Raw genomic sequence first — 20,553 nt, forward strand, 5'->3', positions numbered from 1 at the left:
CAGCCCCGATGTCGTGCTTGGACGCGAACTGAATAATATTTCGGGGGTGAAAAAAAGCTGCTTCCCACATAAGCACGTTGATCCCTTTTCAAGTCTCCGGGGTATAATATACGGGGAACGATTTGGCTGGGATGATCGGCACTACACACGACAATATGGACAAGTCCAGTTTCAACGATGAAAAGGTCCAGCCGACCCCCGGCGCAGATTTCGAAGGCTATGGTTCGGATCCCAAGGGGGAGTTTGAGATCAATGTCGGCGGTCGTGCGGCCTTGCAGCGACGGCTGCGCAATTACCAGGTTACCATGATTGGTTTCTGCAGTGGTATCGGCACTGGTTTGTTCGTGGGAACTGGTGCTGCCTACGCCAAAGCTGGCCCTGCTGGTTTGCTGCTCGCGTATATTATTGTGGGAGGAGTTTTGTGGTGTGTCATGCAAAGTATCGCCGAACTCGCAACGCTTTTCCCGACTGCCGGATCCTTCCCTCACTGGGCGACTCGATTCATCGACCCGTCTGTTGGTTTCTCCCTCGCTATTTCATACGGATACTGTTACACAATCGCCATCGCCTCGGAAGTTTCGGCGGCCGCCGTTATTGTTTCATACTGGACGGATATCACTCCTGCTGTGGTGATCACCGTTGGATTGGTACTCATTTTGGCTATCAACTTGATGAGTGTGCGATTCTACGGTGAAACTGAAGTCTTTGGAGGTGCCGTCAAGGTCCTCTGCTTCCTTGGCTTGGTTGTTGTCTCCATTGTCATTACTGCAGGCGGCGGTCCTCACGGCGATGCCATTGGATTCCGTTACTGGAATAACCCTGGACCGTGGACAAACTACAACGGTATCACCGGTCCGACAGGCCACTTCCTCGGCTTCCTGTCGTCGTTCGTCAACGCCTCGTTCAGCTTCATTGGTGTCGAGACCGTCGTCATCACAGCATCCGAATCGGTTGATCCCCACCGTGCCATTCCCAAGGCCGCCCGCCGTGTGACTTATCGCATCGCCTTCTTCTACATTCTCGGAGCGCTTCTCATCGGTATGATCGTCGACCCAAGAGCCGCAGGCCTCGTTTCCGGCTCTGGCAACGCGAACAGCTCGCCCTTTGTGATTGCCATCACCAATGCCGGCATCAACGCTCTGCCCTCTATCGTGAATGCATGCATTCTCATTGCCGCGTGGTCTGCTGGTAACTCATACTGCTGGGTCGGATCGCGCATGATTGTCGCCATGACTACAGACCACCAGCTTCCCCAGATCTTCGGGCGTGTGAACAAGAACGGTGTGCCATATGTGGCTGTCATTGCCGCCTGGCTCTTTGGGCCGCTCGCATACCTGAGTCTCGGCAGCGGTGGTGCAGCGCAGGCATTTACTTGGCTTCTCAACCTGAGTACGGTTGCCGGCTTGATTGCTTGGGCAACCCTTTGCGTCTGCTACATTCGTTTCTATGCTGCAATGAAAAAACAAAATGTGAGCCGAGACACCCTCCCATGGCAGGCACCCTTTCAACCTTATGCCGCGTGGGTGGGCTTTATCGGTTCCGTTATCATCACTTTGGTTGCTGGTTTCCCCGTGTTTTTGAAGGGTAACTGGGATACGTCGAGCTTTGTTGCGTCGTATATCGGTATCCCCATCTTCATCGTTCCCATCATTTGCTGGAAACTCTGGCATCGCACCAAGGTTAGTTTAATCCCTCTTATTCATTCTGATTTTTCGCGAAGAGTTGCTAACATTTCAATGTACAGTTTGAGCGTGCTGCCAATATCGACTTATGGTCGGGCCGTCTCCTAGATGGGGAGATCCAGCCGATTGAAAACCCGCATAACAACTGGTGGACAAAGTTCACCGATTGGCTCTTTTAAATGACTTTTATAATGATGTATAAATATTTGCATGCCACACTGGCTATTCAACATTAGCGATGTACAAAATTTACTCCGTTCAAACTGCATTCCAAACTTCATTCCGAACTTCATTTGTAAATAGTATTCGCACTCAAAATGCCTATTGGGTCTTGAATTGCTGTCCAAGTTTCTTGATATCGTGGTGGGAAGCTTTGCAGCACCCGCCCACCAGGAACGACTTGAAATGGCCCTTTTCGTAGGCTTCATTGACCACTTGAGCCAACTGTTCCTCCCAAGGTCGCTAAATTTCACATCAGCATAATTGTCATCTCCCAAGGTTCCCACGTGAAAGTAGTACTTACGTTAGCACTCACATTATCACTCAAAGCATCATTTTTCTCCCAGACCTGCGTCGTAGTATTGTACACCTCTCCATTCGTCCCATCAGGATACAACACCAAGCTTGGCACAGCAGATATCTGTCCCTCAGAAACAGCTCTCGCAACCGCACGACCAAACAAATCAACAAGCCCAGCAAGCTTATGCATCTTAGTACAATTGATACCAATTCCCCAGGGAACAGTCCCACCCTCCATGGGCGCAACAGCAGCATGCACAACCTCCTCCACAGAGCTCCCATCAGGCAAAAGATCATCCTCACGCGGGAAAACACAAGCAATCCAAAACGGCACATCGAATGCGGAATCCCGAATCGCCCTCCTCACAGCTCGAACCTCATCAAGCCGCGGCAGCGTCTCAAATGCAACATACCGCACGCGCGACACAAGCTCCCCATCTGCCTCAGCAAACATGCGCAACCGATCCAAGTGCCACAAATACAATGATTCCTCAGAGTCATGCTCGGCGTCATATGCACCACTATACTCCTGACCTGGGATCATGCACGCACCGTAAGGACCAAGACTGAGCGCGACGCTTGCGCTCTCGCGCACTTTCGCTTGCTCCGCGATGTCCACGGCTTTCTGTAGGAAGGGCCCTACAGCGCTGCGTGGGATCCCGTCTGGGAATTGGGTGGTTTTGGTCCGCGCAAATCCTTCAGGGGAGACTTGGTAGGTTGCTGTTAAGAGAATGTCTACTCCGGCGACGCCGAAGTCGCGTTGGCATGCTTGTAGCGTTGCTGGGTCGCTCACTAGCAGGTGTGAGGCCCAGAGTGGGGTTGTTTTGGAATCGAATTTGATGTTGTATAGGTCGCCCAGGGAGGTGCCAAGGCCTCCATCTAGAATTTGGATTGTTGCCATTATGTGTATTTGGAGATTTAGGTGGCTTATCGAGGGTAAGTGGGGGTTTTGCTGCTTGATACAGTCCTAAACGGAGCGATTTGCTCGGGGTTACATAATCGCTCATTTTTGGGCCGGCCTCGGGGGTATCAAAGTCTGAAGAGTGGAGATTACCTAGGTAGACTAAAATTGACTGTATGCTCGGATACTGGGGGTTTGTGGCTTTCTCATGGCGCAGATGATATTTTTTGAAGTGTTCATGGACTGACTTTACTAGTAACCGATCCATGGGTCCACGGGTGCATTGTAGATCAGCCTCTTGCAGAACTTGATCTCCAAACCAGGTATTGTTCGTTTTTTTATTTCTTGAAGTATATTATATTTTTCCGAGGTTATTATAACATATAAGTTGTTATAAGCCAAGCATAACAGCAAGCGAGCAACATGAGATTACCTGATACCCACACAATTCGCCACTTACTCTTCTTTACACATGAGCCCATCCATACCGATGGAGGATTTGCATCTCATTGATAATGCAAAGTTCTCCATGCTCTTCATTTCCAGTGCTCAAGGCTCTCCATCTGTTTAGCCGCCTTCGAACTACTTCTTCTTTCAGCCATGAAGTCACACCCAAGCGGCGCAATCGATTGACCCACAACCCTTGAATAATCCGTTTCACAGAGAGCCAGTTCATCATCGGTTGAATAGCTTTATATGCAGCGCCACTATAGCCCACTCTCACCAAAGGGTTCAGATAAACACCCTTTTCCACTGATAGTGGATTGTCTGTGTGTATGAGACAGCACTCGGAGCCTTCAAGATGGTACTTCGCTAGTGAATCGGGGATACCTCGGAAGCGAAGTGGAGGGCTGGCAATGAATGGACTTGCGGACATCGCCACTAAAGATATATTAGTTGATGCAACGCTTTCGAGAATGGAGGCCAGCATACCCATGCCATTCCAGCAACTTGTCACAGGAACAGGAGACATATTTTTCATTGCATGTCGCGATGCCGCAGAGCTGAAGTATGGCCACGTTTGCATGATAGGTTCATGGCCTTTGCTATCCCGGAGTGCAAATGTGTCATAGTAATTCGGAGGCTTGGAGAAATCCAAGGCGCAAGCAGCAGCGTATTCGCCGTCATTGGTATGCAGAAGTTCGAGGACGTCGTGTGGCTAATCAACAAAAGAAGGCAAGGCCTTAGTTAGAACACACATACGACAAAAGGGAAGATGATTCAAACAAACCGTGAACACAACGTCATTCAGAAATAAGACTTTATCAAACGTGATACCCTGCCGTGCAAGATCCCGCAGAGGCAGCAAGCTCAGATTCCGTATCCGCGATAGATACGGCACTCGTCTGAGTTGTTCCTTCCCACCAGGAGTGCTAATCCAGCCCGTGCCTCTTGCGGGTGCGGCAAGTTCATCTTCATGTGTCACAGGCGACAAAGTGATATTCCGCGGCACCCGCATCCGCTCGAGTTCCCAATCTAGTTCTCTCAACGCGCCTTTTGTGTTATCATAGCTCCCGCTTTCGTATATGCTGACAAACACATTTTCTGGACCAAGCTTCAAGACCAGCTGTGTGAGTGCCTTGCTCCAGTGACTGCGTAGGATGCGCTCATTGTTCCAGTTGATGCTTGCGATATATATTCGCTCTCGCTTTTGCGGCCGGTGTCGGAGAACAGTGTGATCAGCTTCGTAAATTCGGTGTTGAATCAGATGGATTTCGACCAGGTTCCATATTGCGAAGATTATGATCAGAGCTCGGGCGATGCGGTACCGGAGGACTCGTCGGGAGGCGGACAAAATCGTCATGGAAAGTGAGGGTATTAGGGGATTGGGGAGATTTGGTGTCAACGTCGGCATCGATTGCGATGTGCACGATCCGATCTTCCTGACATACTTGACTGGAGTTGTAGAAGGAACCCTTGATAGGGAATATTGAGCAGTTCTAAGTGAGCGCTAGGTAATCAAGGGATATTCCAAAATCGACATGAGAATGTATACTTCCTTCCCAAAGTAGAAATATTCACGATGATCATCAACGGAAGGAGTAAAAACGAACAGTACGTCAGGTTGAACAATATTGTAGAGGCCAATTCCCTTTTTGAGGAAGAGAAGGAAAATTACTGGATCCCATTGATTGTAACAAGTTGGCTTCCTAGAATTTGCTCGGAGATTTTGAACTGGCAAAGGCTTGCCGCGTTTTCTTAGCTTGTAAGATGCTTCGTGGACTCGAGTTCCCACATTATTTACCCTTTATATGAAGAATTAGAGGTGCGGAAGTCGGGGTTGCTGTATATAGTAATCATTATTCACGCCAAGTTTATCTCGTGCCACAGGCTGTCCATTTATTTTACAGGAGGTCCGCAGAAAATCGCAAGGCTCAATCTCTCGTGTGCACGCATGCTCGCACTTTGCTTCTGCCTAGAAGATGCTGCAAACGAGTTCCTGCAAACACGATAACTTCATCGGGCATTGCTGGGACGGAAATGAACGAGGCATCTAGTCCTATGTCCTCGCTGTTAATCTTTTCCGTTGACCAAAGATCGGCGATCTCTAGCCCATCAGATGCTTCTGTGGCCCGGACCAAAATTGTCAAGGTGCCACTGTCCTTGTGAGCTGGACTGAAATAAACTCTATCGCAACCCAGTCTATCAGAGTCATAGAAGTTGACCCCCAAAGATTCATAGTCGAGAGATGGTGTGCCAATCAAAGGCTCCATTGAGTCCAGGATAGTAGACAATGTGCTAAATAACGGACTTCGCAAATTGGTTCACTCCTTTTGGGTGGAGCATTTAGCTCTAGGGCATCACAAAGTCAATACACGACTTACATTGTGCAAGGCTTTCACGGAACGTTGGAACTCCGGAGGGGGAGAATGATAGTTCTCGGCGCCCTTCCGGAAGAAGTAAACGGTCTCGTTGGGAAAGGCCGTTTTCCCACGAATAAGTTCCGTATCAAAGGCTGAGTAACCTTTTATTTTCGCTTTTACTTCAGTTGGTAGTTGGAAAAATTCACGGGCCTACGACCAGATGTCAGAATCAGAAGTCAATGCGAACTCAATGTTAGCTGCATGGAAAGAAAGGCACTTGCATCTTGGAAAATTCCTTGTAAATAATGTTGAGTCAGATTCGGAGCCACAAGTCGAAAAGCGCCAAATCGATGCAGAGCTGTTTGTATACTAACGATAGTAGAAGCGCTTTGCTTTGTAGCCAAGTCGATAAGGGGAAGGCAATCTTTCGTAAACATCCTGAAGGAGGAAATAATGGGAAAGGCTGTTTACATCATCGTTAGGGGAAAATGTCAAGTACTATGCATTTATGCATGCTGAAATTACCAGGTCTTTACAAACCGGAAAATCAATGGACCGTCATGATAACGGTACCATACAAAAATACATACATTGCTTAATCAGCTATGTCCGCCGAGATTGGAAAAGAGCGGATCTTGTCATTTTAGTTAGTTAGAGAATTTACATATGTCAGATTTACCATACATTGTCGTACCCGTCTATTTCTGTCAGAAAATTCCCCGCCTGTTATACGGAAGGGTTTAGCAACTATAACCGCAATCCCCGCTTGCGACGCCTGAGCGACCCTTAGCATTTACCGCCAGCCAGACGCTATACGTCGCCGTAATCAACTCAATTACCGAAATCTCGAGCCGGAGTCCAGGCTAGGCAGCACTTCGACCATAGCGCGGGATGCTTCGTCTGCGGATGATATGGATATAGATTTCGCTCGCGCTTGACGCTCAGATGACGAGCCTTGAATTATAGTAGGCTCCTCGAAACATTACTGAGAGGTGTGCAAGATGTTCGGTGATGTTTGATAGCGACCCGACCCTACTTATTCCGGCGTATTCCTAAAGGTTGGCTCATGAGCCACAATACGAAAACACACAAATCACAACCTCCCATCGGATCTCGGGCTTGTGTGTTATATCTTACCAAGTTACCCTCTGACCCAGCCGCTTCGATGTTGCTGCATTGCCGGCCCAGTTAATGGCTTTACGATAAACCAAAATCGGATGGTCAACAGGTGATTACATGTACGTACACGGATATATTGATTCCAAGAAGACAAAATAATTATAACAAGTAGTATACAAGGGATGAAACCCACGATGTCAAGAAAGGAGCAAGTCTCGATCAACTCAGGAAATGTAAAATAGCTGTCGCAGCAATCGCAATGCCAGCTACTCTCGTGAAGCCCGAATGGCCCCGATTACCTGTCCCCGTTTGTGTCGGGTCGGTACTCGATACCGTCGTACTAACTCCACCCTCAACCCACGGCTGCCCAGGCAGCGAATCCGAGCTCTCGTCGATCTCCGCCGCGCTAAGAAGCTTGTTTTCCAGCAGATCGCAGTCAATCCGATCATCACTCTTGGGTATACTGTTGGTAACAGAGATCGGCAGGTCAAAGACAGTATAATAGTTGGTCCCATTCCAGAGGAAAGATTGGTGCATAGAGATGTTGTATGCCCCACGCGCCGAGTTCTTTGAGCCAGAGCCGTCTCCCACCAGGCATTCGGGCCAAATCCAATTCACATGTTTGACAGTGGATGAGGGTTCTAGGTCCAAGACGGGACCGACGTAGCTTGTGTTAGACGTGGGCTTTGTGCCGTTGGAGATGGTGAAATTGTGCGACTCGGAGGTTAAGAAGAGTGTGATATCGCGGAAGCGGGTGGATGAGTCGGGTTGAGTTGATGCGGGCCATGGTAGTTTGCCATTGCCGGACACATCGATTGCGACTTGCAGGTTGTCTAAGAAATTAGTATGTGGTTGATAAATTTTGGCGCATAGACTTGCCTCCTCCGAGGGGCGTGTTCGGCTGTGGGGCATCGACAATTGCCAGGCCTGGCGTGTAGACTTGGCCATTGACGATAGTGAAGTTGACCATTATTCTGAGCTTATTGATTTATTGATTTGATCTAAGTCAATGTTATTTTATTTACACAAACATAAGCTGCGCTGTTATGTCCTTCTTATTCTTTTTACGCCAAGGGGCTCATTTCCGACAACTCCGCCATTATCCTTAGCGTATTAGAACTAATTTCATTTCTTCAAGTCATTGGTCTGAATATGACCCTTAAGCCCTCATTTAGTCCTAGGTCTCTCGTTTTTATTTCTCGATATTAATCACAGTCAATAGGGGTACATACATGGCATATGGATTTGACTTCTGCTTACTTCAAATCAATATTTGTTAGGACACAATCATCTCCAATGCCCTATACTTGTAGGCAATGCGACCGATTTACCATCATTCATGTATTTGTATAGATATTGCATAAGATCTTATACATTATCTAACATCAACCCCCCTCGTCCATGCTTTGGTTTCCCATCCCAACTTTACCCGAGTCCCTGTCGATCATCGACACTATTGAACTTCATGCTTACTTCATAGTGGCCTCACGTTACACAATGCGTATCTACGTTTTATTTTTGTAGGTAGAAATTCCAAAAATACTCGAAACTGCTTTTATTCATTTGATGTTCCTGTTTTGTATGGATCATGGGAAAGAAGACCGGAGTTTTTGGTTGACGAGCTTACCTACATAGTTTTAGCACGGTCAAATGCAATCCCACAAATCCACGATATAACGGCGTACAATACCCACAGAGTTCGGCGAGGAGTTAGAAATCGGTGCGTTACGAATCAGACCCTTATTTTCCCTCGTGTCTTGCATAGCCGCGGCAAACATCCTCTCCATATTTTTGAGGAGGCCGTTCAATTCGGTCCTCCGCACCCGTAAGGCGTTGTTGCCGCCGCAGGTTGATTTCCGCCGCGCGAACTATTTGTTGTAGCTCCCGGATATCTGTCCGGTCTTTTTCCATAGTTCGCTTTACGGCTTCGAGTGTACTTTTGTCACCCTCGGCACGTTCTAGGTCCTCAGAGACTTGGTATAGTCGACTTTCGAGGACCTGTAACTGTGCATCGACGTCGCGTGATCGATGCTTTTGAGACTGGTTGACCAAGGCATTCATTTGCTCTTGGTCAATGAACCGAGTTGAGCTGCGCTGGGTAGCCATTTGAGCTTGAAGAGCCGACACCTGGGACCTGGCGTGGCTAAGCTCTTGCTCCTGGCGGGAAATTGTCGCTTCAGCATTCGTCAGTCTTTCAATACGCGCGCTCCAGGTCCCCATAGACCTGGTCTAATCTGCTCTCAATGGCCTTGAATTGGCCATCGATATCGCGCGCCCGGTTGGTAGTCGATTGACGGACCATCTGGTCCATCTTGTCTTGTTCGACGAAGCGAGTGGTGGCTCGCTTGGTTTTTATTTGAGATTGGAGGGCCGAGGCCTGGGACTTGGCCCGGTCCAGCTCCATCTCTTGCCGATAGATTGTCGCTTCGGCATCGGTCAGTTTTGCATTGAGCGCGCTGACCTCGCGCTGTGCCTGACTTGGTCGGGCACTGAGGGGGGAAGAATGGGCTGTATCGGAGCCCACCAGTGGGCCAATCCTGTGCGGAGGACCCTGGTTGACGAGAGAGAAATAAGAGAAGGATAAGGAAAGGTAGTCGACGAAGGATAGAGAAGTTAAGAGGGATGAGACGAAGAAGCGACTATTTATAGTCATAGAAATCATGTTAGTAGGAAGCAAGGGGATTGTAAGTACTAAGAACGAAATGAACTCACAAACAGCGTCAGTATATAGCTCTGGTGTGTATATTTAAAGGAAGGGGTGTAAGAAGAAGAAGAAGAAGAAGAAGAAGAAGAAGAAGAAGAAGAAGAAGAAGAAGAAGAAGAAGAAGATGATGATGGTATTTATAGTTTTACAGACTATTCATGGATGCAAGTACTTTGCCTTCAGAGATCTTCTTCCTTTATTATTCGTCTATCTATCATTATATTCACTATCCATTCGGAGCATCATATTTGGTAGATCTTCTATTAAGTAGCCATACTGCATGTTGCTCTTTTGTACATCTTTACTCTCACTTTACTCTCACTTCACTCTCACTTCACTCTCACTTTTGTTCTCACTTTGCTCTCATTCTATTTGTTATGTATTCTGCCAGTATCTTTTCTCTGTGTCTTGCTACTTACCCTGACTTATCACTGATTAGCTAGACCGGAAGACTACCAATATTTATCGCTTTCCTAGTCATATGGATCGTGGGGCTATAATTACTTTGTTATCCGAAGAGGATCGGCGACATACTGAGAGAGGGATGATGAGGATGACTTGAATATAATGGTTGATCCAAATCATCTACTTCAGATTATATGGAGTTGCCTGTATGGAGTTGTATTCTCCTGTGTTGTTGTGTGCCTTTTAGGGGTGCGTTGTGCATGTATACAGATTTATAGGGTCCATTCGCATATCAGCTCACTTCCTCATCTCTACTTTCCCATGCACATTGGCTAAGGTTGGGTACCCATGAGAGAGGATAGGCCTTAATTCGGCTGGGATTGGCGATCTAGCAGATGTGGCTCGGATATGCCGGATCCAAGTTCAGAAGATACTCCATTCCTACGCTGGTTCCATCACAATTTACAGGGAAAATGAGCAAAAAGAAACACAAGGAGAATAGAAAACAAAGGTATCGGACACAAAACATATTAGACGCGATCAAAGAAACAGTAGCGAACAGGCTTTTCCGGAAAATAGACATGGAACAACAACCGGTGCGGTCACCATAAGAAAAGTCTTTGAAACCATGAATAAAGGAAAGAAATATCACCTCTTGTCACCCCAAAGGCCAACAATGCCAATCGAAAGTGCAATACAAGACAACCAAGTGCGCGCTCGGTGGAGCCGGCGCTCCCGGTCCATCTCGCGCTGAACGGTCTCACCGTTCACATCGTCATGTGCCTCAACCACAACAAGGTCCTCATCCTTATTTGTGTTGGAGTCCCGAATTAGGGAGAAGTGGGAAACGTCGCGGATCACAGCCGAGGCCCAGTTCTTGAAGCCGAGGTGACGGTTGAACCAGAAATCAACACCGTGGGCACTGATTGTAGAGAACGCCCACAGCCAGACCATGTATGGGTGTCGCCGACGTGGAGATGAGAGACACCATGCGAAACAGAAGCAGGAATTGGCCAGGAAGGAGAGGCGCAGGGCATATCGGCGAGTAAGGCGCTTCACTTCGTTCAGGGAGCGGGCGGCGGTTGTCGCAGTTGGAAGTAGCTGCAGAGCTGGGATTGTAATGGATGATGTGGAGTAGGACAGGCCCTGTGGGGTTAAAAGGGGATGTTAGAATTTGTTGATCGTGTTTTATGATGCGATAAATGCGATAGACGTACAGTAAGAAGACCGAGGGAGACAGTGCCCACAAACTTGCTGACGCTGATGGGGCAGGCCATGTTGCAATAATCAAAGTTGATCGCTTGCCTCGCAGCGGTATTTGACGAGGATGACAGAATCTGGAATGAGCTAAGTCGAAGATACAGGTCAACAATGCAAAGAACAGACGGTTCTTTTTCGGTGACGTCGCGGACCGCTTCTCACGCGCCAGCCAATCAGAGGGCCACAATTCTTCATCTCAGTGAGAGGGGAGTTTACGTATCTTTCTCAAGTCAAATTAGTACCTATGTGCCTATATATTTGCAGCTAAAAACCTCGTGTGGAACATACTTTATTTGATATTTTGTTTTATCAACGCAGTAGTATATTGGACATGGATCGGTATCTATGTCTACATCAGATAACCTCCCACTCGAACAGACCTTTCTTAGTATATTTCAGAAATAAATTATGTAACTATTCACTGATATGAACTCACTTTCAAAACAATATATCTTGCTATCTTATTCTAACATACTTGGTACAGTGGAGGACAAAGTACGGAGTAGTAATACTGTCATACTTCGCATTAGTGTTGGGCTCGAAGACAGCCGGTTGACTTAAGAAAGTTGAGGTGTTTGAGTTCCAAAACATTATCTAGCTATGTGGTTGATGAATCCGTCTGCGAAATCGCAAATTGTTCCAGCTTTGGAATAGTTCCTTGTAGGGCTTTCCAGCCTTGGAAGGTTCTCAGGTTGCATTTTTGTATCACTAATCCTTTTATGCATCTATCTAAATTCGGAATACATAAATTGCATAAAATTAAGAAGCCGAGGTCCAACTGTGGGGAAGCGGGTATCGTTCAAACCGTGACCTCCTGGACATCCCCCAAATCCCCCACAATCTTTAAACAAATATCTCCAGGGAGGTAAATAGTAATCAGAATGCCGCTCCCCAAGACAGAATATTTGAGTGACTCCTGGAAGGATGGGATCTTCGGTGAGCTCCATACTCCATTGTCAACACTCAGTCACACTAACTTCTTGGTCCAGCAAATAAAGTGGTCTTCTGCACAGGAGGCGCCGGTACTATCTGCAGTGCCCAGGTCCGGGCCTTAGTACACCTTGGTGCTAACGCCTGCATCATCGGCCGAAATGTAGAGAAGACCGAGCGTATGGCCCAGGACATCGCGACAGCCCGACCCGGTGCCAAGGTGATTGGGATTGGTTCCGTGGACGTGCGCCAGCTCGAGAGTTTGCAGCAAGCAGTTGAGCGCTGTGTCAAGGAGCTTGGAGGTATAGACTTTGTCATGTATGTCGATATATTAACTTGACCCCAGTCTTCGAGTTCCCATACTAATAGTATGTGACAGTGCTGGAGCGGCGGGTAACTTCCTCGCCTCGATCGAGCAACTCTCAGTCAATGCTTTCAAATCAGTCATGGATATTGACGTCTTGGGCTCTTATAATACTCTCAAAGCAACTCTGCCGTATCTAAGAGAGTCAGCAAGCAAACACAGAATAGACTCGAAGACTCGTGAGTGCATCATTCGGCGAATCCGACCATCTGTCTACCATTGGCACTGACAATCCTCCAGTTCAACCATCACCGATTGGAACCGGTGGAAGAATTATCTTTGTCAGTGCCACCATCCACTACCGGGGTATGCCCTTCCAGACCCATGTATCCGTTGCCAAAGCTGGTATCGATTCCTTGTCGAACAGTGTTGCGATCGAGTATGGTCCTCGCGGGATGACTTCCAACATTATTGCGCCGGGCCCTATCGCATCGACTGAGGTTAGTACAAGTCTCAATAGTGTTCTTCCTGTGCCAGAAGCTGATTGACTCACCCCTCATTAGGGCTTGGAACGTCTGCTGCCATCAGATGCCATGGAGGCCTACACGAAAGCTCAGCCGCTCGGCCGCTTTGGCCATGTCCGCGACATTGCCGACGCTACCGTGTATCTCTTCTCAGACACTGGCAGCTATGTTAGTGGTCAAACGCTTGTTGGTGAGTTATCAGATAAAACAAAACAATACGGTAAATGTTCCATACTGACACATAGCAGTGGACGGTGCAAACTGGCGCATGTCGGCAGGTGGTGCTTCCGGTGGGAGCTTGTCTTACCCGGACTTCTTGCTTTCGGGAGATGATGTACCCAACGTGACGGGCAAAAAGTCTAAGCTTTGAGCAAATGAAACAATGTCTGAGACATGATAATACAACATAGGTTTCCAGACATCTGTATCATGGATAAAGTCTATTATTCTATTTCTTATTACTACAGTGGGTCTAGCAGATGGAGATTATGCGTATTCATGATGTTTCAAAATTGATGTTATTCCTTCCTTAGCTCAGTCCAAGTTGTTGTCGTCGCAGGTCCAAAGTGTTGTGTTCTGTCTCCACTCTGCAAGAGTTATATAGCCTATAACAAATTCGAACTAAACAATGTTCCATACCCGGTTAAACGCTGTAATAACATTATTCACCACTGCCAGCTACAAAGGAGGAAAAGGGATAGGTATGCTCTAATATTTAGACTTGGGAACGATATTAGCCCACCCAAATATATTTCTTCCTTCTTCCTCCTTCCCGTCATGGGAAATTACATCCATGATTTATGGAAACCACTGAAGCTCCCACACGTCCTAAGCTTATACTGCCAGTAAGCTGCTGTATAGCAGACTGAACATACCTGGGAGATATGATGTATTCAATTTGGGAGTTACCGCATGACAGAAATATGTTCATACAGGGGTTTCTTATCGCCTTCTTTCTTGCCCCAATCCCGGTTTTGGATCATGGTCAAAGCTACAATAAGGAAGCCAAATGTCTCCATATACTCTTGGACAAGACATTGAAGGGTTCCAGGAGGTGCATGTTGAGAAATGTGTCGGGTTTGAGTGGGTTGCATGTTAGTGCCTAGGGCCAATTACTCTAGGTATTCTTAGGGCACGTCCGCCGCGATCGTATATATGTCGGTGCTACATTGGATCAGCATTGTACATATGTAGACTACAGGTCAGTTGCATTTCTTGAGTGTTGTGGTCATAGAACCTGCCTATTAAGTGACACTGTCTTGTCGCCCTGCACTCTCGGCCTATTCTCTTTGTAATCCATGCCAAAATTTCGAGCCATTGCTACATTAACAAATCGCATATTTCCTTCTGACTCAAGCCTTGGCTTCAATGATAGCACGGCAATTACCATGATGATCGACCAGTCCACCGTCCAATGTCGCCATGTACTCAGCAATACTGAGCTGACATCAAGTTTTCACTCAACATTGTCGCTATTCAGATTTGTGGAGGTGAGTAGATATATTGTATAAAGTAAATTAACAAAACTAGAGTTTATCTTTGCCTTGCGGGTATGCTTTAGAACGCAATACTCCTTGTACAACGGGGTTTCCTTTCCACAAATGATTCCATAAGGTCGACGTTTCGTCCCGTATTGTCTGTTTCTCGCCTTTCCAGCGTATTCAGGGGCTGTCTAGCCATGGATTCGGGGTTCGTGAGTGTGAAGGGGGTTGTAAAAAAATGAATCAACTGTCAGAAGGAAAGACATCAGCACTGGTCAGGTCAAATGGGGCAAGAGTAAGCACAGGATTCACCACCTACCAATTGAGGCAGGCATCTTCCATTTACTACCTCACAAACACCGACTCAGATATCTCGGGGTCTTAAAAAGGATCATTTGGAAAAGTTGGCCAAGCTTCTAAAATTATTATGGCTAATTCCGCAAGGAAACACCGTTGAAAAGGCCCCAAAGATTTGTTAGTATCAGCTTCGTTTGAGCGACGGATGCTTAGAGTAATTTTGATGAAATAGGACAAATACCTTGAACCCATAATCCACCGACCTGAAAGTAAAAGAACAAAGTGTAATGGTTTGACTGACTTGGCGAGATAAATGGGTATGATCGCAAATGCTCCACTTCACCACTGAGATCACGCCTGCGATTTATGTTCTCAGTCGTATCAATTATTGTGTGAGACCTTGTGGATAGCTGTAAAGAGACTATACCTTGACCCAAGCTGCATATTATGTCGTTTTATTCATGAAGTTTCTCCAAAACGTGATGGTCATTGTGTGATGGTTCGCAATGTAGACTGGCTCTGGTGGCCGCGTAGCTCCTTTAGCTCAGTGTAGATTGTCACTGATAACTTGCTGGTTCGTTGCTGGATGGGCTTGCCTTGCTTGTCAAGGACCCGGCCTGTACCCGTATTGTGTTCTTATTCGGGGTCTTTGTGGGACTGAGGGACGACCCCTACGAGCGGCTCTGGGGAATATAATCTTCGGGTCAGCAATGATTCCCAGTGTAGGAGGATCTGAAACCTAGCATATTCATGTCATAGAGCAGTAGAAACTTGCCAAAATGGGCAGATCGACACTTGGCACTGAGTCGTCACTTCGGAGGGTAGAGCACCACGGAGAGATCCGCGCTTTTGGCTAAGAGACATAGTGACAGGAGCCCCCACCATGGTTGTATTCTAGACTGTAGTAGATCTAGTGACACGAAATAGCCAAGGCTTTCATTCGACCATGGGAGAAAAGTCTATTCGGCAAGCCGAGTGCACTGACCTTCGGCAAGCCGACTGCTATTCAGCCGCAACCACATGGCACAGATCTCAAGTCTACATGTACATCATTGAGCAGCCATTAGGGATGTCTACATATAGCTCAATCTAGGCAAAATACAATCGAATATACATAGAGAAAGGTTCAATATACATTGCACCGTTGAAAGAGACGCCCTATTCCTAGAAAAAGAGCATTCAAGGGACCACGGAGACATCCCATTGTTCTCTTTATTGGAGGTTGATTTCATAATAGCCATTGTTAAAGAAAGATCTAGTCACCAGCATACAATGGGGGAGCATATTGATTGGCCCAGGGGGTGAGACCAAGTCATTGAGCAAGGTCGTTGACCAATGGGGTCTCAGGGCCTCACTTTCACGTCGTGTGTCGAGGCCTATATCTTCTCTCCTCCCCTCCCAACTTCTCTTTCCTTCTTCTCCTCTCCCCTCTTTCTTCCCCATACTCATTACTATTTCTTTCTCTGCTTTGTATCTCATCTGCAAAGCATCCTGAGACTCGTTGTTTTGAAACATCTTGTTTCCTGTTAGTCCCAATCACCTTTGCCAGTCTTGTCTACCATTTCTGACTCCTTGTCACATAGCCATCCATGTCCAGTCTCTGGACACCTGTTGCAAGACTTGTTCCTTTCAAGTTACCAAGTCACCACTTATCGTTCTGTGTAAGACTCCCAAGCCCTTTTCTTTTCCTTCGCATGGCCTCTAACCACTCCCAATGTAGCAAGCATTGACAACTTTCCTGAGTCTCCAAGTGACTCTCATCCTGTGTCACCTTTCTCTATTGTGAGCTCGGCTGTCCATGAAAGTCACCTTTTGCAAGCATTATATCTAACCTCTTCCAAAGGTCAAGATGGCAACCCAGCAGGGACCGGCCCGCCGTAACGGTGTCATTGGGTTCCAAATGACGGGTGCCTCTACCCCCGCCATCCCTCTGAACACCCCACGCCGCAATGGACCCATTGGCTTCCAAATGATGCCTGGTTCTTCTCACATTGCCAACCCCTCCTCTTCTCTCATTAACCAGGGTCCTCCGCACGGGATCACCCCCTGGTGGGCCCCGACACAGCCCATTCTTCCCCCTCAGTGCCCGACCAAGTCAGGCACAGCGCGAGGTCAGCGCGCTCAATGCAAAACTGACCGATGCCGAAGCGACAATCTATCGGCAAGAGATGGAGCTGGACCGGGCCAAGTCCCAGGCCTCGGCCCTCCAATCTCAAATAAAAAACCAGCGAGCCACCACTCGCTTCGTCGAACAAGACAAGATGGACCAGATGGTCCGTCAATCGACTACCAACCGGGCGCGCGATATCGATGGCCAATTCAAGGCCATCGAGAGCAGATTAGACCAGGTGTCCGAGGACCTGGAACGTGCCGAGGGCAGCAAAAGTGCCCTCAAAAAATAAAGCAAACTATCGAGCAGGACCGGGCAGATATCCAGGACCTGCGAAAGGTAGTTTGCGCGGCAGAAGTCAACCTGCGGCGACAAGAACGCCTTACGGGTGCGGAGGACCGTATGAACGGCCTCCTGAAGAATATGGAGAGAATGCTTGCTGCGGCTATGCAAAACACAAGGGAAAACAAGGTTCTGACTCGCAAGGTACCAATTGCTGAGTCCTCGACCAACCCTGTGAGCATTGCGCGTCGCCATGTCGTGGGAAGCCAGGAACAAGGCTCCCATGGGCAAGTATTTGATCCTCACCCGCGGCAACTCGGCAAGGGAAAGGAACGTGGCCCAAGATCGCTCCGTCCTGAGGATCTCCACGTTGATGGGTATATTAGCTCCAACGTTGATGTTTCCGGTGGCTCTTTGAGATCTCGATCGGAGAGTACCAGCGTTATTTCTGATGTTATGCCATTGGATAGTTGCAGATCATCACGCGAAGGGTCACCTATGGATATCACCACTGAGGCCCCTGAGGTCACTGATCCCAGCGTTCTTTCTGATGTTATGCCATTGGATAGTTGCAGATCATCACGCGAAGGGTCACCCATGGATCTCACCACTGATGCCACTGAGGTCACTGATCCCAGCGTTCTTTCTGATGTTATTATGTCATTGGATAGTTGCAGATCATCACGCGAAGGGTCACCCATGGATATCACTACTGAGGCCACTGAACAAGAACTTGCCGCCCATATGTCGCAGGTGGACGACCAAAATGCAGCGGTTCACGAAGCACCAGCTACCACCCTTGCCATCACTCCCCAGCAAGTGGAGACTTACGACATGATGGAAAATAGAAACCAACTCTTTTACTTCGAACTTGCAAAGCTGAACGGCGAGGCCTTTGACGGGTATATGGAATGGGAGCCAGCAGAGACGACCACAGTTTTCAACAAAGATGACCAGGCGGCTCCGAGCCAGGCATCTAGTGGTCCAAGCCTACCCTTCCTTCCTGTCGATTCCAATGAGAATGTCCTCATGATTCCCGGCCAAGTAACCAGCGCCGTGATCCCCCCAGATACCAGCAGTCCCTGTGATATTCCGACATCACTGCCATTGAGAAAAACAATCGCAAACCGTATGGCGACCGCACGTGCAATGAAATTGCCCAGCAACCGCAGGCGCGTGTTTAAACGGAAGGACCGTCCTACCGGGAGTCTTCGTCGTTCCGTGCGTCAGAGGGTGATTAAGTCCGTCAATCTCCCAGTACGAAAACGGACAGCTGGTATTGTTGAGTTCGGCCACAACGAAGGACCAAACCGCAAGAAGAGAATCACAAAAGAGTTGGTGGAAGCCAACGGATCGCAGTTGCTTTCCCTTTCTGAAGTATATGTGATGAACACAGCCCCGAAAGTGCCAGAGGTGAGTGTGCCAGCTGTTTCGCAGCCAGCTCAATCTGTGCAAGTTTCGACAGAGGAGGTGCCCACCCAGGCAGTCATGAGTGAGCCAGCTGTTTCGCAGCCAACTCAGATTGTTTTGGAGTACACTGAGTACACTGAGTCTGCTATGACCGAGCAGGCAGTTATGAGTGAGCCAGCTGTTTCTCAGCCAACTCAGACTGTTCTGGAGTACAACGAGACCGTCCCGACCGAGCAGGTGCCCACTGAGGCAGCTATGAGTGCGCCAGCTGTTCCCCAGCCGACTCAAGCTGCCCAGGAGGCCACTGAGCAGGTTCCTATCGATGCAGCTCTGAGCGAGCCCGCTGTTTCTCAGCCGACTCAAGCTGTGTCAGAGGACGATGAGAGTCTCGAGACCGTGCAGGTGCCTACCGAGGCAGTTATGAGTGTGCCAGCTGTTTCCCAGCCGACTCAAACTGTCTTGGAGTCCACTGTGCCCGAGTCCAGTGTGCTTCAGTCCACCTCGCTCGCGTCAATTGTGTCCATCCCATCTGACGAAGTTGTGGGTGCGCCTGCTCCTAGTGAGCCAGCCCCAACAAAGTCAGCCCAGACTGAGCCATCGTCAGCTGAGGAAATTCAGAGTGTGCCTGCTGCTACTAAGCCGACTCTGAATGAATCAGACCTGACTTGGCAGACCGAAGATGAGCTTGTTATTCCGAGCCTGCGGACCGGTACCCGTTCGCACCTCGATGTCTTGCTTGATATGCGAGCGGCAAGGATTCAAGCTCGTCGTAACATCATGTCTTCTCCTGAGGGGTTGCAGCTCACAGCAGCCTCTCGAATTATCTCCACCTCTTCCCTGGTCGCCAGTCCCGAAGACGCCTCGGTCAAGAATGCCGTTGCAACAGGGACAGATTCCCGTGCGGGGGTTTCGAAGGGCACCAAGAGGGTCGAGGACGCCAACCCGACTTGCGGCGCTCAACGGACTGCAGGAGAACAGCGGGAGGAAATTTGCGGAGAGGAGGCAGCGACTTCTGGTCTTCAAATGCCAGGAGCTTGGCCTTCCGACCCACCCGCTGTCACTGTATCTGACGAGTCAGACACGCATGAGGGATCGGCTTTGCTGAGGGGGGTTGTGGACAGGAGCTCGTTGGGCGTCCTTTGGTTTATTCGTCATGGTGATGGTGATGCTGCTGTCGTTCCCCGTATGGGCAGGTCACCTTGGACACCTCGTTTACGCCTTGGAGGGTCCCGAACAGTTCCTGGAGGAACTGCGGTGGGAGCACGGATATGATGTTCCGTTCTTGGAGCGGATTATCTATGTCTTCCTCCGTTGTTTTGCCGGAGATCGGACTTTGTTCGGTTAACGGCAAGTGGTACGCACTCCATCAAGGGGAGGGACGAATGGGCCACCCCTTGGTGGATAATATGATATTACAACGACAAGGCAGGAAGCTGGCAAGTCCGACGATTGCTGCTTCACCTGCACAAGTACAACGAACAGCGGCCAAGGGGAGGGACGAATGGGCCACCTCTTGGGACCGCAACAACGACAATGCAGCAAGCCGGCAAGTCCGATGATTGCCGCTTCACCTGCACAGTTACAGCGACATGTGTCTGTTACCAAAGACACAGTGACAAGAACCCATTGTTTGAGTACCCTTGTTTCCCTCACCCGGAGGGTGACGGATGATTATCATTGTCGACGCCCATGGCACTTTGTCAGGGTACCTGATCTGAGTTGTGTTCGATTTTCTTGTTCGCCCACCCTTCGGGGTGGTCTATGGTTATTTGTGTCGGTTGTCGAAAGACAACATGTACGATTTGTTTGTTGTCCACCCTT

The 20,553-nt window shown here is 48.5% G+C and overlaps 9 protein-coding genes across 9 annotated transcripts; 4 read left to right on the plus strand and 5 right to left on the minus strand.

Moving 5' to 3' along the window:
* Positions 1-155: 155 nt before the first annotated feature.
* N7487_000741 (putative amino acid permease) lies at positions 156-1,861 on the plus strand (the record flags this gene model as incomplete). Its single annotated transcript, XM_056868489.1, has 2 exons — positions 156-1,679; positions 1,745-1,861. 2 exons carry the CDS (start codon positions 156-158, stop codon positions 1,859-1,861), a joined length of 1,641 nt encoding a protein of 546 aa, XP_056733273.1.
* A 142-nt stretch (positions 1,862-2,003) lies between these two features.
* Positions 2,004-3,102, minus strand: N7487_000742 (homocysteine S-methyltransferase family protein; the record flags this gene model as incomplete). The annotated part of the gene is made up of 2 exons (XM_056868490.1): positions 2,004-2,144; positions 2,206-3,102. The coding sequence occupies 2 exons, from the start codon at positions 3,100-3,102 to the stop codon at positions 2,004-2,006; spliced, it is 1,038 nt and encodes a 345-aa protein (XP_056733274.1).
* A 466-nt stretch (positions 3,103-3,568) lies between these two features.
* On the minus strand, positions 3,569-4,906 carry N7487_000743 (glycosyltransferase family 69 protein; the record flags this gene model as incomplete). The annotated part of the gene is made up of 2 exons (XM_056868491.1): positions 3,569-4,261; positions 4,334-4,906. 2 exons carry the CDS (start codon positions 4,904-4,906, stop codon positions 3,569-3,571), a joined length of 1,266 nt encoding a protein of 421 aa, XP_056733275.1.
* A 2,338-nt stretch (positions 4,907-7,244) lies between these two features.
* N7487_000744 (uncharacterized protein) lies at positions 7,245-7,973 on the minus strand (the record flags this gene model as incomplete). Its single annotated transcript, XM_056868492.1, has 1 exon — positions 7,245-7,973. One exon carries the CDS (start codon positions 7,971-7,973, stop codon positions 7,245-7,247), a length of 729 nt encoding a protein of 242 aa, XP_056733276.1.
* Positions 7,974-9,219: 1,246 nt separating this feature from the next.
* N7487_000745 (uncharacterized protein) lies at positions 9,220-9,687 on the minus strand (the record flags this gene model as incomplete). Its single annotated transcript, XM_056868493.1, has 1 exon — positions 9,220-9,687. One exon carries the CDS (start codon positions 9,685-9,687, stop codon positions 9,220-9,222), a length of 468 nt encoding a protein of 155 aa, XP_056733277.1.
* A 1,095-nt stretch (positions 9,688-10,782) lies between these two features.
* Positions 10,783-11,411, minus strand: N7487_000746 (uncharacterized protein; the record flags this gene model as incomplete). The annotated part of the gene is made up of 2 exons (XM_056868494.1): positions 10,783-11,280; positions 11,352-11,411. The coding sequence occupies 2 exons, from the start codon at positions 11,409-11,411 to the stop codon at positions 10,783-10,785; spliced, it is 558 nt and encodes a 185-aa protein (XP_056733278.1).
* An 864-nt stretch (positions 11,412-12,275) lies between these two features.
* N7487_000747 (SDR family oxidoreductase) lies at positions 12,276-13,522 on the plus strand (the record flags this gene model as incomplete). Its single annotated transcript, XM_056868495.1, has 6 exons — positions 12,276-12,330; positions 12,384-12,642; positions 12,704-12,867; positions 12,929-13,128; positions 13,192-13,342; positions 13,401-13,522. The coding sequence occupies 6 exons, from the start codon at positions 12,276-12,278 to the stop codon at positions 13,520-13,522; spliced, it is 951 nt and encodes a 316-aa protein (XP_056733279.1).
* Positions 13,523-16,779: 3,257 nt separating this feature from the next.
* N7487_000748 (uncharacterized protein) lies at positions 16,780-20,004 on the plus strand (the record flags this gene model as incomplete). Its single annotated transcript, XM_056868496.1, has 1 exon — positions 16,780-20,004. One exon carries the CDS (start codon positions 16,780-16,782, stop codon positions 20,002-20,004), a length of 3,225 nt encoding a protein of 1,074 aa, XP_056733280.1.
* A 26-nt stretch (positions 20,005-20,030) lies between these two features.
* N7487_000749 (uncharacterized protein) lies at positions 20,031-20,291 on the plus strand (the record flags this gene model as incomplete). Its single annotated transcript, XM_056868497.1, has 1 exon — positions 20,031-20,291. One exon carries the CDS (start codon positions 20,031-20,033, stop codon positions 20,289-20,291), a length of 261 nt encoding a protein of 86 aa, XP_056733281.1.
* Between the last annotated feature and the right edge of the window lie 262 nt (positions 20,292-20,553).

Source organism: Penicillium crustosum (assembly GCF_028827405.1).
Source record: "Penicillium crustosum strain IBT 35664 chromosome Unknown utg000001l_segment0_segment0, whole genome shotgun sequence".
Taxonomy (NCBI): domain Eukaryota; kingdom Fungi; phylum Ascomycota; class Eurotiomycetes; order Eurotiales; family Aspergillaceae; genus Penicillium; species Penicillium crustosum.